Source organism: Macrobrachium nipponense, chromosome 37 (genome assembly GCF_015104395.2).
Source record: "Macrobrachium nipponense isolate FS-2020 chromosome 37, ASM1510439v2, whole genome shotgun sequence".
In the NCBI taxonomy this organism is placed as follows: domain Eukaryota; kingdom Metazoa; phylum Arthropoda; class Malacostraca; order Decapoda; family Palaemonidae; genus Macrobrachium; species Macrobrachium nipponense.
Window position 1 is genome coordinate 39,604,849 of NC_061097.1, and position 17,908 is coordinate 39,622,756.

Here is a 17,908-nt window from a genome sequence, read left to right on the forward strand (position 1 = left end):
AAAAGTAGTTTTCGGAGTGCCCAGTCATGGTCTAGTCCGACATGATGACGATGCGGTTTTTTTTTCTTTTTGCTACTGTAGGGTGAGTCCGCATGGCAGACACATGTCTATAGAGTCGATTTCGGAGTATAATTTGTTTAGTGTAGTGTTATAAACTTTATAACACGCAAGAGTTATGGTTCGTACGTCCTTTTACGTGTCCTAACCCCTATATCCATTCCCATTCTGATAGTCGGGATACAACCAGAGAATTGGAGTAGCCATCTTCCCGTTGTCTTTGCAACACATGTTGATTAGTGGCATGAATTTTATTAGGTGTAGATTTATTTCCAGGAACATAACTAAAGGTCACTGGTTTTGCTAACCAGATGGGTAGGAATTGTTTCAGTTTAGAGGGTAAATTTAACTTTGGGTTAACTTGAATCCAGGTTGATGTACTATTCCGAGATTAGGTCGTCATTTGTCTCTGTCAGGCTTTTTGACTTTACAGTCGTTCGGAAGGAAACAGTTTAGTGAAATAACCATTTACTCGCTCGTTTTAAAGACGTAACTAACTGTTTTCCTTAATTTACTTATAGAGATGCTTACTTAATTAGGCTGTTATGATATTGGAGCTTATGAGAATAGGTTCATAGGCCTAGACTGAACAATCTTACATAGTAGCTATATATATGGGCGTAAAAGTGTTTAGCCCAAATTAGGCCTCTACCTGACTTTAATCTGGTCGAAACTTGTTTGAATTCCTTGTTCTAACTGAAACTCGCATAGAATTCCTATGGCCTGGATTTAATTTACTACGGGTCCCTTTTAGGCTAATTGAACTTATATAAAATTAACTTTTACCTTAATTTATTTACTTATATTTATCATTACCAACCAATTTAATAATCCCTTGGGCTTTCTGACAAGCCTGTTCCCCTGTACTGTAGGATGCAGGCTGATTCGGACCATTTGCTAGGCTGATTCGGACAATTGTTTAAGCTAATTCGGACCATTTGCTTGGCTGTTTCGGACCATTGTTTTGGGTGATTTGGACCCATACTAATAATTTTATATCATAGTAATATTAGGGATACCACCTTTGGTATTCCTATATTAGCATTCCGCATCGTTCGTCCCCGCGAATACGAAAACCACCAGGAATTAGGACGAAAAATGTATTTCGCCGTGTTTAGTACGAGCCCCTGGGGGTTAATTACAGTCGTCCGAATAAATATTACTTAAAATTCTTGTTCAGGGGGTAAAACTGCATAGAAAAACCGCAACTGCCATAGTCTAGGCCGCCGCGGAATAGTAATATAGATCTACCTAACCTTTGATGAACTTTCAGGGAAGGTGGGTTTCATTGTCGCCAGTTAGAGAGTTTATGGATTATGTTGACCTAACGTGGTTGCAGAGTCAGGTGTGGAAAATGGAGAACTGGTCAGTGTTTGGGCGCAGTATTAGGTCATACAACTATGTGGAGGGGTGGGATCATAAGCTGAACAAAAAAGCCAAAAAAGTAACCTCGCATCTTATTCACTGATATCATTAATATACTTAGAGGCAAAGGAAATACCGAATCAGGTGAATTAAGCTTGTCAAAGAGGGCAAATTAAAGAAACCGTGGGAGGTCTATTGAAAGGAAAATAACTGGTCAGCTACTGAAGAAATGTGCACATATATATACTATGCGCCAGTGTAAATGAAGGGGCTATTTCGGGTGAATTTGAGTGAATTTGGGCTTTATTTTTACATGAACTATTCTAAAAATTAGAGCAATATGTAACTGTACGAAATTAATGGTCCTAGAAACGTGAGAGGAGTGGATTTCCATTGCTTCCCCAATATATATTTATAATAGACTTTGGAATGATTATGGATTACAAACATTGAATCAATATTATAAAACAATGTCACACATGTAAATACATATTAGCAATGGCGGCTCGTCAGCAGGCTATGTGAAACTGCAGCACCCCCTATAGATTTCATAATATATATGCACAAAATTATGAATATGAGAAATTAAGTATAGATTATCGATAATCCTTTAAAAATGATTACCATTCCCCTTTTTTTGTAATAATAATAATAATTATAATTGAAACAATATGTTGAACTGCTGGTTCTCAGCAGTTCTTATTTTGTTAGTAAGGAGATAATGTAGCCAGCTCGCCCGTAAGGGTAATGGGAGCACTGGCCTCTCGAGCAGTATTGGTCTAGTCTTGGAGTTGTTGGAAGGCGAAGGTATGATTTGAAATTCGTCAATAGCCTGATTAATATGTAGCATTAGTGATAGTGGTCAAATCAGTGACGATACTAATGATATGTAATGTCATGCAGAATAATCAACTCAGTGGTGAGTTGCAATAAATGGGAATGATACTTAAATTCAAAATAGTTTTCGACAGCGATTCTGCTGCCTTCCTCAATGTGAGAGAGAGAGAGAGAGAGAGAGAGAGAGAGAGAGAGAGAGAAGAGAGAGACGAGAGAGAGAGAAGGTAGAGATTGCCAAAAGGAGGAGAGAGAGAGAGAGAGAGAGAGAGTATGCATACGTCTGTGTTTCAGGTGGGTGTTCTTTGGTCCTTTTTGTTTTATATAGGCCTATGTTATTTTATTTTACTGTCATACTCAGTTTTGTACTATCTTGATGTTTTTATTTTCGAGTTTTTATTCTTTATAATGGTTTAATTATTATTTTGCTACGCTTAGTTTACATAAAATTAATATTTTTATGTAACCTCATATTCTCAATTTTCCGTCAGTCCGACCGCCAGTCTCTCCGCTGCCGAAAGTTACCGCTTGGAATTTTAGTATTTTAATACTTTTTTCAGTTTTGTTGACAGTTTCATATTTGATTAGGGTAATCATCCATTAGTGATCAGTTATAGCCCAAGAAAAAACAGAATTTGAAGACATAAAGTTTTCGGCATTGTTTATAGTGCCTTATATATAATATATATATCTATATATAATATAATTTATATATATATATATATATATATATATATATGTGTGTGTGTGTGTGTGTGTGTGTGTGTGTGTGTGTGTGTGTGTGTGTTTATGAATGATAGCCAGGAGCCGCCACCGCATTCCGCATATTAGGTCCGAATCGGCCAATCATAAATGAAGGTCCGAATAAGCCTGGATAAAGGTCCGAATGAGCCAGTACATGGTCCGAATCAGACTGGTCCGATCAGCCAAGGTGAATCAGACTGGTCCGATCAGCCAAGGTGAATCAGACTGGTCCGATCAGCCAAGGTGAATCAGACTGGTCCGATTCAGCCAAGGTTCGGACCTTGGCTGATTCCCTTGTTCCCCTGTAAACACGTTAATCGCGCGGATGAATTGTGTTTAACGAGTCGTCCTTTACCATTTACCGTTTTACCTGAGAACATTACAATGAATTACCCTTTATAGTGTACATTATTTCAATATAAGCACTAAGTTATACAAAATCTCCGGCAAATATCACAAACACAAATATGAACAAATGGTGGTAGATATGGTCAGCGAGTGGCGGGAACGAGGCCGCGGTAGTTGGTTTCAGTTTTACCCAATTATATGTTTTTGGGAGATATTCCAGAGGGGGCAGGACCCAACCAGGTTTGTCTTGACCTAAAAAGGTATTCTTGGATGCCGTGCCCTAACCTGGCCGGTTTGGACACTGCCAATCCCCCACAACCACCCAAGTAGACCCGTGACCCCTCTCTCTGCATTCATGGTCGAAGGCACTGGGATTTATTTGAGTGATTTCACATGAATTAGATTAGTGGTCATTGACACTAACACGTAAAAACGTAATATAATCTCTTGTTGAAACGCGATTTCGATAAGGTTTAACCAGAAGTTGTAATTCCACAGTTTAGATGAAATAATAGATCAGACTTTTAATGATGGTTTAGTCGTAAACGAAACCAAGGTGGGCAGTAGAATAGTGTATAGTGTACACTGGGGTTAGTTAACTTAGTTACCGTTAATTCTACACTGCTTGTAACCGTAGGCGTATTTAATGGATAGTGAAATGTAAGATTTCTGAAAAGGAGTATTATTCTGGAAAGGAGTATTATTCTGTTCTCCCGTAGCAACAATGTAGGCTATACACACATGTCTGTCTGTTTACATGTCTTTTGAGAGTGTGCACGAATAGTAAATAGCCTAATCATTAAATAACCACATGTAATTCAGCAAAAGATAAAACCTTCCACTGATAATGCTTCATCTATACATAATAACTGTATGTTCTCACTGCCTACCACATAATAGTTTGTGGAACAGTATTCACCACCTTCATTGGTAATGCTAACGTAATCAACTCGTCATGGAGATTTTCATATTTGTTCATATATTTCATCCTGCCATACCCTGTGATACATGTCATGTCTAAATCGCGTATGTATTATAGTTATTTCGAAGAGGAATATTTCCGTACCTTTATCATAATTTCTACCTCATAGAAAGTTTTGGGTGTCAGTACCCCGCCCTCTGGCCACTCGCCAGGTCCCCTCCCCTCCATACCCCTCAAATTCCTCCGCCCCCAAGAATCTACCCTCTACCCTGTGGACCCTGTGTCGGCCATTCATTACCCCAACTTGAGGATCAGCTTTTCGGGTTAGGTTGTGCCGAAGTTTTCTGACTGCTTTCGCCATGGACCAGGATGAAATTACTCCTTTCATAGATGGCTCACCGCGTGTGAGGTATTCAGGTATGTAGACGTGCGAATATTGTTAAAATGGTTGTTGAATAAGGTGATATGAAGTTGTATGATTCATCAGCGTCTGTAATGAAGCTCGTGTATTCTCGTTGGGTATTCGTCGACCTCATCGATATATATCTACGTATGCTGCTGCTTTCGTGTGCTCCAGATTCTCTAGATCTGGGTTTAGTAGATATTCGTTGATCAAGCTGATACGGCCATTGGTATTGCTTGTGTATTTTTAAAATAGGTATTGACAAAGTCGAAGCGTCTTTTAAGAGATCGCTGATAAAGCGAGTGACATCCCTGGCAGAGCATGGGCGTTAACTGTGTAGTTCTCCATGAGTGCCTAGGATTTTTTATTAAATGGTGGCCAAACCAGAGAGTTTGTGTGTATGATGAAATGATGACGACGCAGACGCCGTTAAAACTGTCTTCGGGTAAGGTTTACAATCTGATTTATTTAGATAGCTGTTAAAGAAAGCGGGCAGTCCTAATCATTGGTAAAGTTTGTGTTCTAATTTTGAGTAAACGCTCTTTCTTTGCATCAGTCACTTTACATAGGACTTAGTGAATCTTGTGGTAGGTTTTCCACAGCCGTTTGTTTGCTGCACACACACACACACACACACACACACACACACACCTATAATTGATATGTAGTAAGTGTGTGATTTGACCGTCACACACCACAAGAAAAACAAGGAAAGGTGAATTATGGCGGTAAATCGAAGATTTCATTAAAATCTCCATACATAAAAACATTCGTTTCGTTTGTACGATACGTGTTTCAAGTATAATAATACTACTGTAAGTCATAGTTATTAAACAGACCTTGATAAGCATTGTTTAGTTTTGGTGGAGTGTTCAACTATGAAAGCCTGCCATGGTTTTTTCATATTTTTTATTTATTTATCATTAACTTGTAGTTTATTATTTTTCGCTATTCAATTACGTGCATTTTTTAGTTTTTGAGTTATTTATAATTTTCATTAAGAATTACATTAAATTGTTCATTGCAACTTTTGCCAATTTAAGTTTATTTATTTATTTATTTATTTATTTATTTATTTATTGTACATCTATCAATAGCTAGACGCATACCTGAAATTTCTCTGTCTGAGAAAGTACATTCTAGATTTGTAAGTCTAATCATTAGGGTTATTTTTGTTGCACCTTAATTCAATATTGAGTGCAGTCTGCCTAGACATACACAGTAAGGACTGTAATAAAGTTGTATGTATGTTTACACTCTTGGTGATTAACACTTGACAAAAGTTTTGTTATTAAGTATCTGAATGTTGGTAATATCGTAATGTTCACAGAACAAGAGACGTCATTTTAGTTTTTTGTAAACGATAACTATTGAAGTGGCTTTGTCTGTTAGTCTTTTTTCTGTCCGCCCTCAGATCTGAAAAACTACTGAGGCTAGAGGGCTGCAAATTGCTATGTTAATCATCCATCCTCCGGTCATCAAACGTACCAAATTGCAGCCCCCTGGCGTCATTAGTTATGATTTTATTTAAGGTTAAAGTTGGTCATGATCGTGCGGTTGGCAACGGTATAGCACTGGGCACCACCTGGCTGCGGCTCATACAGCATTATACGTTGTACAGAAGACTCGATTGCGCCGAGGGAACTTCGGATTATTTTTAACTTGTTTCGTAAAAAAAAAAAGCCGCAAGATTTTCTTGTTCCGGTATTTACAGTTTTGTTTTCGTAGGTTTATGTATTTTTTTTCCACATAAATTCGTATCGTTATTTTCCATCGAAGCTTTTCAGACTTTTCAGGAGTATTTCAGTCACTTGTTTTGTCATTTTCATAGAGTTTTGCCTTCATATTCGCATTCCTTTTGTGTGTAAACAGTAATACAATTGAAATATCGGAAGGTATCGCGGAAAACGGGAATCATTTTCCCATAGATGCAACCGAGTACTGAGACATTTCCCTGAAAAAAGCGGGACGCCATCATCTTAAAAACTAACCATAGAATTTTCTTGAAAATAATCCCTTTGTTTCCCATGCCCTAATCACCCACGAGGATCTATTCTAACTGAATCTCATTTAGGCGCATGGCAAAAAAACCCGTGGCTAGTGCAATGCTAGCATGCATCTCAGGAATTTGCAACCGGGCTAGGAATATCGTGATAAAGACATTCGATTATTCAGTATATGATGAAACCGTGTGTATATTGTATATTTGGAAGGAGACATTTTAGCAGACTTTACTTGAAACATATACTTTTTTCAAATAATATTTTGACATCCTAAATTACTTTTTAAAATGTCATTTTGACATCGTTAAGGGAGCAAACGTTGGGCAGACTTGAAACCAGATGGAGACGCCGCGGGGAAAAACGTTTTATGACATAAAAGCATAAGGAAAACGTGCATAGAATATAAATCAGCGTTCTGACCAGTAACCGACAGTTTGTTGGGAAGACGCCGTATACAAGCTTGATAAAAATAACATCACTGCGTCTAGGTTTTTCTGCACTTTTGTTTTCAAAACACGAGTGTATTAATTTTTTTTTTTTCTAAACGTGTGGTTGGGTAATGTGACACACGGGGAATGTTTCCCTTTTTCTTTTATTAAGAAATATACATTTACAGTTTTATTTACTACATTACAACTTTTACTATTCATCTAAATATGTTTTTAAATTAAAGATATATCGACTCGTGAATACTTTTTAAATCCTACTTTATTTACTTTGAAAGTATTGAACATTCTACTTTTTAACCATTTAAGTAATTGCGATTCAGTACTTAAATATCCTTTAGTATTTTCCCGCCCATATCCTTCCTATAAAATCAGATATTAGGACCATCTTCGAATTATTGCAAATATACTTTTTTTATTTTTTTATCAGTAGCTTAAAACGGTTACTGTATTTTATGTTTATTTTTATCATTTAAACTTAAAAATAAAAAAAAAAAAACTGGAAAAATGGAAGACTTTATTTTTGCTTTAATGCTTTATTTCATTACCAATCGTTTCAACGACTTTGATTGTTTTGAAACCTTCACGTTTCTACATTTTAATTTTTAATATATTTTTGTTTTCATTGGCGTTCTTGACCTTAGCTTTTGTGACAACAGTTTAATACGCCTAATATATGTAGATGTTGGCGTCTATGATCATGATGTTACGATGCCAGATCGGCTTAAAATATCAATAAACTGATTGATATGATTATAAGGCACAGCAATCGGAAACTTAGTCTATATTTATACAATTGATGTCAGGTAACACAGTCACCTAACAGCGGCTACCAACACACTGTCACTTAACAGCGGCTACCAACACACTGTCACTTGGAACAGCGCTTAACAGGCACTGTCTTAAACAGCAGCTACCAACACATGTACTTAACAGCGGCTTACAACATAACTGTCACTAACAGCGCTACCAACACACATTGTACTTAAACAGCGGCTTACCAAACATACTGTAATTAACAGCGGCTACCCAACACACTGTCACTTAACAGTGTGTACCAACTCACTGTCACTTAACAGCAGCTACCAACACACTGTCACTTAACAGCGGCTACCAACACACTGTCACTTAACAGCGGCTACCAACAATGTCACTTAACAGCTGCTACCAACTCACTGTCACTTAACAGCGGCTACCAACACACTGTCACTTAACAGCGGCTACCAACAATGTCACTTAACAGCTGCTACCAACTCACTGTCACTTAACAGCGGCTACCAACACACTGTTTCACTTAAAACAGCGGCTACCAACACACTGTCACTTAACAGCGGCTACCAACACACTGTCACTTAACAGCGGCTACCAACTCACTGTCACTTAACAGCGGCTACCAACACACTGTCACTTAACAGCGGCTACCAACACACTGTCACCTAACAGCGGCTACCAACTCACTGTCACTTAACAGCGGCTCCAACTAAACTGTCACCTTAACAGCGGCTACCCAAACACACTGTCACTTAAACAGCGGCTACCAAACACACTGTCACCTTAACAGCGGCTACCAACCACACTGTCACTAACAGCGGCTACCACCACACCTGTCACTTAACAGGGCTACCAACACCAACGTTCACCTAACAGCGGCTACCAACACACTGTCACCTAACAGCGGCTACCAACACACTGTCACCTAACAGCGGCTACCAACACACTATCACTGAACAGCGGTTACCAACACACTGTCACTTAACAGCGGCTACCAACACACTGTCACATAACAGCAGCTACCAACACACTGTCACTTAACAGCAGCTACCAACACACTGTCACTTAACAGCGGCTACCAACACACTGTCACATAACAGCAGCTACCAACACACTGTCACTTAACAGCAGCTACCAACACACTGTCACATAACAGCAGCTACCAACACACTGTCACTTAACAGCGGCTACCAACACACTGTCACATAACAGCAGCTACCAACACACTGTCACTTAACAGCAGCTACCAACACACTGTCACTTAACAGCGGTTACCAACACACTATCACTGAACAGCGGCTACCAACACACTGTCACTTAACAGCGGCTACCAACTCACTGTCACTTAACAGCGGTTACCAACACACTATCACTGAACAGCGGCTACCAACACACTGTCACTTAACAGCGGCTACCAACACACTATCACTTAACAGCGGCTACCAACACACTGTCACTTAACAGCGGCTACCAACACTCATGACAGCACAGGAATGTTGATTGAATTCTGAGGCACAATGGCAAACGAAAATGGTAGCCAAATATTCATTGTTTTCACATTAAAAGTGGCGGTTATTCATTATGTTTGGGAATGGGAAATGTGTCGTCGACCTGAATTATTTATAAATAAATGATGCAAGTGTTGGTTCGTGCGATGTATATGCTTATCTGAGACCTTGATATATATGCTGTTTATGCACCTCCCCACGCTTCTCTCTCTCTCTCTCTCCATTGATAAATTATGTATTTACTAATCCTATGTGAGTTTGTGCACGTATAATGTGTGAGCTCCCTTGCTTTTATAACATAGGTATACTACAACTAATTTCTCTCTCTCTCTCTCTCTCCTCTCTCTCTCTCTCTCTCTCTTTTGTGGTTAGCAGCCTTGGTACTAGTGACTAAAGGACGCGTGTTCAAAACTAAAACTCGGTAAAGTTCTCCAGTGGCGTTGTGACATTTCCTGTGGCTAGTTGTGCGTTTATTCATTCAACCTTCTGTCTTTTAAAAGGTGCTTCTGTCACTGCCGGATTTCCTCTTTCCTTTCAGACTTTACGTAATTTCTTATCCGATATTGAATTATTTACAAGAATAGCCTATGGTTCTAAGCCCCTGTTGATCTAAACAGTGAATTGTGCACCTGGTGGCTTGTCGACTGTATAGGGCCGCGTCTCTAGAGTGAAGATGGACGTGGAATCGACAGCTTCAACCCAAAATTCAGGTCAGTACTTGGATAGGTGACCACTAGGCAGTGTCACACATCGTCTGCACGAAGGGCCCTTGAAAGTCCTTGGTTTAGGACGTAGGTCTAGCGGAAATAAAGTCACAGGGAAAAAAAGGTCAGTTTTGGCTAGGAAAAATAAGTCATTGATTTATGGTGGCCGGTAATAAAGTCATTGGGAAAAGAGCACAATATTTCTTAGGGGTCATTATCTTATCTTCTTGATATTTACAGTTTTTTTTTTTTTTTTTTTTTTTTTGTCATCCTCAACGGACTTGTAGTAAACACGCCCCAAAGGTTGATGATATATACCAAGTTAAAATTAAAAATCCCCAACGGGTTTGTATAGGGTGGTCCGAGAGTCTTGTTACCCTTACCAAAAAGTATCAACAATAGAAGTAAAAGTATTCCAATAATACAAAATACATATCCTGCATTATTCTCTGGCATTCCATTGAGGAGTGAGAGATGTGTATTTCTGGTGATAGAAGTTCACTCTCGACGTGGTTCGGAAGTCACGTAAAGCCGTTAGTCCCGTTGCTGAATAACCACTGGTTCCATGCAACGTAAAAACACCATACAAACAAACAAAAACATATCCTGGATTCACTTTATTCTTGTTACCCCTTAATATTATTGTAATTTTCACGGTTTTGTCCTAATATTGGTTTTTTTTCTGATGGCTGAAAGCAAATAAACTGAATCCAGTACATCATCTTCTCTATTACTATATTACTTCTTCTATTGTTTCAGTGTTCTTATTTCGTTCTATTGTTCTTACAGTGAATAAACTGAATCCAGGATCTGTATTTTGTATTATTGCAACACTTGTACCTCTGTTGTTGGTACATTTTGGTTGGGGGGTAACAAGACTTTCGGACCAACCTGCACTAAACTCGCTGCAAATGTGGATACATGGATCCATAGTGGTTTATAACTTTCTTGAGGGGTTCAGCTCACTGTCTAGGAAAGATAAATGTGACTTTTTTTATATGTGACATTTTTGCCTGGATTCAGTCTAGCAGACCCATCCCCCTGACACAGTGGTTCCTAATCTTTTGCATTACATTATCCATTTACTGACAACTTCAAGTTTGTGTTACCCACATCAGATGAAATTAGTATAGATTCTATGAATCTGTAATAAAATAAACAGATAATGGTTATTTTAGGAACTTACTGAAGTTTTGATGTTTTGTTTTTGTTTATATTTCTATAATCTCAGTTTTAAATGACAGCAATATCTGAGGTGGTATGTATGAATAAATCATTAACTTTTCAGTGAATAGAATGAAAAATAAAAATATGCATATGATCTTACCCGTTATCTTATTACCGACTTATGCCTTTGTTAAATTTCTAAATTGTAAGATACAAATTATAAATCACATAGTAGCCTTCCATTACCCATATACATTATCCAAATTACCCTCTTGGGTGAATACACAATAGGATGGGAACCACTGCCCTATACAGATTTATTCACAACTAAACGGTTTTCTTGTAAATAGAACCGTTGGAACTTCAGTCCACGCTGGGTCGAATTTTCGTTGTTGGTTATTTATTTATTTATTTATTTGTGTATTTATTGTTTGTTTGTTTAGCGCTGTTATTTCACTTCCTTCCTTCCTTTGTGTTTCCTTCTGTGTGCTTTATAGAGTGTTTTCCTAACCGGGAATCCTTGAATTATAGTGGTTCTACGACTATGGTTGCCATTTGGCTTGTAATCAAGGTGATGATAACGACGATAACCCTCCAAGGTGATATTATCATCGAGGAGGTCATGATAACGATGATAATAACACGGGAGGAAAAGATAATAGTACTAACTCAACAAGACAAGAGAGAGAGAGAGAATAAAATTTGAAACCCTACCTATTTATCTCAGTAGAATTACAACGATCTCGGTGATGGATTAATCGTAGCAGTGTAGATCTATCAGCTGAAGATATTACCTTGGGAACTTCTCTCTCTCTCTCTCTCTCTCTCTCTCTCTCTCTCTCTCTCTCTCTCTCTCTCTCTCTCTTACTAGTCCTATACTCTTGCTCCCATGAGGCCCTGTTTGCTAGTGGCTTCTATTGTTCCTGGTATTTCACTCATGACCCATCCAAATACTGAACGGGTCCTGATTTTAGCATTGCTCTCTCTCTCTCTCTCTCTCTCTCTCTCTCTCTCTCTCTCTCTCTCTCTCTCTCTCTCTCTCCTCTCTTGCTCTCATGAGGCTCTGTTTGCTGGTGGCTTCTGTTATTTCAAGAGAGTTGCGGAATAGATGTTTTATGGCTTTTATTGAATTCTGTAGGATAATGAGGTTTCCATATATTATTATGTTTGCTTGCCTCTAGTTTAAAGTCTTTTACTCCTTATGGTAGTTACAAGAGTTCTTCTTAGATTGCTATTTACCCCCATTTTTATTCTCAAACTTTATCCTTTTGTGTACTTTCACACAGCCCTTTCTGCTATCAGAAAAGCATACACCCAACATTGTCCATTTCACCATCCCTGAATCTCCTATTTTATTATTCCGGTATTCACTTTCTTCTTCTTTATATCCACCCAATAACGTCCCAGCTGACTCGTGTATTTCTGGAACTTTAGCATCTTTATTCCTAAAGTTTCCTTTATCAATGCTTCGTGCATTTTTCTCGTTATTTATCAAATTTACCTGTAATAATAACCATATTGTCACCCCCCACACCTCCAGCTAAAGCAGTCTTTTTTTTTAGTGTTCTGAAAACTATTGTACCGGTTTTGTCTGTCCGCCCTCAGTTTTAATAACTACGGAGGGTAGAGGTCTGTAAATGGCTATGTTGATCATCCACCCTCCAATTATCAAACATACCAAATTGCAGCCCTCTAGCCTCAGTATTTTTCATTTTATTTAAGGTTAAAGTGAGCCATGATCGTGCGTCTGGCATGACATAGGCCAGGCCACTACCGGGCCGTGGTTAAAGTTTTACGGGCAGCGGCTCATGCAGCGTTATACAGAGACCACCGAAAGATAGATCTATTTTCGTTTCCTCAGCGCATTCTTTGTTTATCGCCTACTTAGTAGATAATATTCAGATATCCCTCCATTCACTAAGTTAGTCTTTTAAAAATCCAATTTCAGAGGGCACTTCATTGATCGTGCTCTGCGCTGAGTTGAATTGAATATAGAACTTAGGCCAAAGGATAAGTATTGGAACCTATGAGGTTATTTGGCGCTGAAACGGAAATTGACAGTAAAAGGTTTGAAAGGTGTAACAGGAGGAAAACCTCAAAGCAGATTAATAATAATAATAATAATAATAATAATAATAATAATAATAATAATAATAATAATAATCTGAATGCAGTTAAAATTTGAATATTTCGCGAAAATTGTGGTTACAATTGCGCGCCTCCCAGCCACTGACTTGAAAAGACAGGCAAAAATATCTTTCATGTAATTTCCCTAACTCTGTAACTATCAGCAGAGGTGTATTTTATTTTCTTATTTTTAATGATGCCCTACTGAGTCAGTTCCGTAGGCCTATACGTTTTTCTTCCGTTGATCTGCTACGCGAGTGGCGAGTATAGAACTGCGGGCCACAGTGACCCTGGGAATTTTCACACCAAACAGGTGATCTAACGCTATTTATCCCCGTAGTGGAGTAATGCCATCAGTGAACTCCACGTGGTGCACTGTAGACATTACTTAAGGCTTTTTCAGCGTCCTCTATTCCCCCAGCTTCAACAACACCTCTCATTCCTTTTACTGTACTTCCGTTCATATCCTCTTTCTTCCATCTTACTTTCTATCCTCTCCTAACAATTGTTTCCTAGTGCGACTACGAAGTTTTCCTTCTGTTACACCTTGTAACCTTCTACTGTTTTCCTTTCAGCGTAGAATGATCTCGTACGTCCCAGCGCTTGGTCTTATGACCTAATCGTATATTCCTAGTGTATTCTAATGCTAGTCATTGTTTTGTTTCCCCTTAACCTTCAGAATAAGAGAGCATTTGCCCTTGGCCTCTGGGGAAGAGGCTTTTCCTCCAATTTAGACGCACTCCTTTTCCTACTGAGAGTGCATTAGTCCCTATACTCTTGTTTTTTTCCATCTGTCCATCCGCCTGTGGTGTTTTTGTATGGTAACACTGCGTCCCGGGCTTTAGATAGTTACGCAGTGTGTAGGTTTTAGGTAAATAAAAGGATATCTGGGTGTACATTTGCAACTGAAAAGTGTTTTAATAATTTACTGTATGCGATTTACACCGTTAATATTCGAAATAGGATGTTATTATAATCGTTGAATGTAAGCTGAATGTAACTATTTAAAGCCCGGGACGCAGTGTTACCATACAAAAACACCACAGGTGGATGGACAGATGGAAAAAAACAGAGTATAGGCCTAGGATATTGACACTTCCCCGGGGTAGCAACGTAAAGTTAGCTCATGTTACATTGCCACGATAGAGGTCAGTTTTCCTTAGACTGAAACTTATATTAAATACATTTAGTATAGAGTACATAAACATGTGGTCTTTCCCCTCCATCTTTTGAACCTATGTGCGTCAGCATGACAGTGCCACTCCCATTCATACTTCTCTTATTGCACGAGTGCCTGGGAAGCGAGCGAGGGAGAGAGAGAGAGCGAGAGGGAGAGAGGGAGGGTGCAAAGGAGTACGCTGTGTATGGCACTCGGCGAGAACAGCTGTTTCCGCCTTATTTCATTTATTTGTTCTCTTGCTCGTCCTCGATCTCTAAAATGCCGTTCGTTTCCCCTTAGTTTTGATGATGAGTTATCGTTCGTGTGGTATCCCAGCCTGTTTTGGTGTAAGGGCGAGAGAGAGTGATGTGCAGTCCATGGATTCCGGTACGATAAAACGTTTTTGGGAGCAATTGTCGGATGGCAACTCGGGGGGCGTCGGAAAGTTCTAAAAGCCAGTTGCCAAGAAGCCGACAGAGTAAGGTGATGTTTGTCTGTCTGTCTGGCGCCGTGTGCCTTTGTGCGACATCATTGTTCTTCTGACCCTTTCTCTCCCTCTCCTCCTCCTTTGTGTCCCGCTTTCTTTGCTTTTAAAGCTGCAGATTCCGTGCGGCTTATAAATCTCCTCCCCCTCATCCCGCCGCCAAGACCTATACTATATTAAAGGCCTATAGCCGCTCGATGCTGTGACGTTGCTCAATCCGAATTGCGAACGTTTTTCCCCCAAGTGGCAGTGAAAGTGTCTTAATCCCTTCTTAACGTTTAAGGATCCCGTCGAAAAAGCAGGTTCTTTGTGGTATCCGGCGGAAATCATTGCAACCCACCGGCTATCCTGAAGTGGAAACAAGCAAATGCTTACGTTGCGTGAGCCCCGTTTCGCTGTGTCGTGAGGGCCTCAAGAAAGAGAGCCATGCTGTGTCAGTGACGCTGGCATTGCATCATCGACGCCATCGCCAATGTTTTTTACACGTCTTTGTGAGCGAAAGTTGTCCTGAAAACGGTTCTCGAAACCTCCGGTTGTACTATCGATTGTTCTTTTGCCACGAATCAAAACCGCTCCCCGGAGTGATGAGCGCTTAGCGCAAATAAATCGATAGGGCAAATAAATCTTGTTTTGCCGCGGCGTCCCGAGGAAAGAGAGAGAGAGAGAGAGGAAATATAACGTCGGTGAGATTGAGAGAGAGAGTGGACGATAAAGTTGTTGAATAATGTCGAGTGGAGCGCTAAACGGTATGGGGAGCGAGATGGAGCACAGGTTGGTTAGTTCTACCACGACCAGCACGCTCGTGTCACCCTCCACTCCGCCCTCCGCCGCGCACTACCCGCTCATGGAGACCACCACCACCGCCAGCACATACAACACCGGTAAAGTCAAATGTGGCAGCGTGTGCACTGCAAGGGCTTCTTTTCGTTCTTTTTTTTTGGGGGGGGATGGTCACTCAAGAGCGTTATTTCGTTCTCCATTTAACCACTTAAATACTGACATATTACTCAGGGCAACTTTTCAGCTGCGAACTTCCGAGGTCTAGCAGGTGCAGGTCAAGTTAGGTGCAACTTGCACTGAAGTCATGAATGATTCATAGTTTTCTTTTTTGTTATTTAGAGTAGTGTCTGATTAATTCTCTTTATTTTAAGAAAGTAATTGACTCTGAAATAGATCAGTTAGGTAGAGAAGGTTATCAATAATTAAACTTTTCCCTATTTAGACTCGAACACAAACACTGTTTAGAGTCTAGCATTATATCTATATATATATATATATATATATATATATATTATATATATATATATATATATATTACCTTGTATATATGTATTCCAAATTAAACATACTTTAAATCAAATGAATTCTGATACATTTATTTCTGTATTTAGAAACTTTATAAAAGAAATGTGCCCTTTGTCAACGTTGTCGTCAACATGCAGCTGAAAAGTTATTTTTCATTGTTTCATATTGAAGAAACTTTTAATTGAATAATCCTTTGAAGTAAAAACAATGAATTCAAACACATGAAAAATTATTGTCTTTTATTGGAGCTTGGTGTTTTTCTTGTCCATCAAATGTAATTGGAGTTTTTTTTTTTTTTCCCTTTCCATCTAATGTAACACTTGATATATTCTTTTATTGCTGTTTATGAGGATTTGGAAAATCGGAATTTTAGCAAAGTTGTTTTCTACTATCAGACAAAAAGAGAATGTTGTTTGTGATATTTAAATCATGCGAACTTTGGAATCTTCAGTAGCAAAAAACAATTATAGGCCTAACACTTTCTACCTTTATTTCGCGATTCAAAACGCGACGTTGACAATCTTTCTCCCTCTGTTGCCTTGCCATGCATCAACGTGACCCATTGCCATTGACCCTGAACTCACAAGTTCTGCTGAGTGTTCCTAAGCAGTAAATTTTGGAACGATGATGTTAGCCCGTGAAGGAGCGTGACTTGAATTCACAGTTCCGTTGGACTCCTAACACCACGTGTTTGCAAGTGTCAAGTTTTCGGCTTGAATTGTATATCGTCAAATCAAAACGCCTTTTTCTTTAAAAATTATTTGCAGACTTTCAAGTACCGATTTACCAGAGGCATATATCCAATTTCGCTTTAATTACTGAAGTGGTTTTAAATCGACATTTCTTTGTCGTTCTGAACTGTTCACGTATGAATTCAAGATTTTGATAAGAAAAGGTATGGTTCATCAACGTACCCTCCACGAATCCCAGTTTTATCAAGATAGTGAAAAGTCATGATGTTGTCCCATAGAATTTGTAATATAACCTTGATTTCGATGTCCTCAATGCCTACGTCGTCCGTTTTTAGAAGAACGTGGGCTCATGCAGATAATGATCGTTACTTAGTCTCATCATTTTTCTTCGTTAACCCGTGAAGTGTTGGTAGTGACTTCCGAAGAATAAATAGCAGAATAAGTTGATTGCTAGACTTTGCCTAAACTTTATTATTATTAATATTAATTGATGACGTAACAGTATTTAGATTTTAGCTAAATGTGTTAGGCCTAGTTACTTCCAAATACTAATAAAAAAACGTGTTCCTTAGACCGAGTAAAGTATGTAAATGTTGTTTTTAAGAATTCTAGAAAGATTATAAGTAGTTTTAACAGATATTAAAAGCAAAATTGTATAAAACGCACTTAACACTCCTTGAGAAATGGAGATTCTAGCATAGGATTGTGTCTAGCTTGTATGTACTTCAAGTTCGGTCTATTACTTGCACTGGATGGAGGCGTTTTTTTTTTTCTAAGAATTGAGGCCTGTCTTAGGTAAAGAAATTTGCTCGTAAGACTGGGTAGTGCTTTTACCCCTTTCATTCCTTTTACTGTACCTCCGTTCGTAT

At 38.9% G+C, this 17,908-nt stretch overlaps 1 protein-coding gene across 5 annotated transcripts in view; it reads left to right on the plus strand.

The window, feature by feature from the left end:
• The first annotated feature begins 4,539 nt into the window (after positions 1-4,539).
• Positions 4,540-17,908, plus strand: part of LOC135209166 (heme transporter FLVCR2-like) — a 147,028-nt gene continuing 133,659 nt past the window's right edge. Inside the window, exon 1 of one of the 5 annotated variants that reach the window (XM_064241838.1) lies at positions 4,540-4,687. In XM_064241838.1, the coding sequence (XP_064097908.1) occupies positions 4,630-4,687 (58 nt within the window). In that variant the 5' untranslated portion in view covers positions 4,540-4,629. Of the gene's footprint in view, positions 4,688-4,988; positions 5,119-9,931; positions 10,112-14,764; positions 15,924-17,908 lie in introns of those variants that run through there. The other 4 variants (XM_064241837.1, XM_064241839.1, XM_064241835.1 and 1 more) reach the window with 4 other exon arrangements.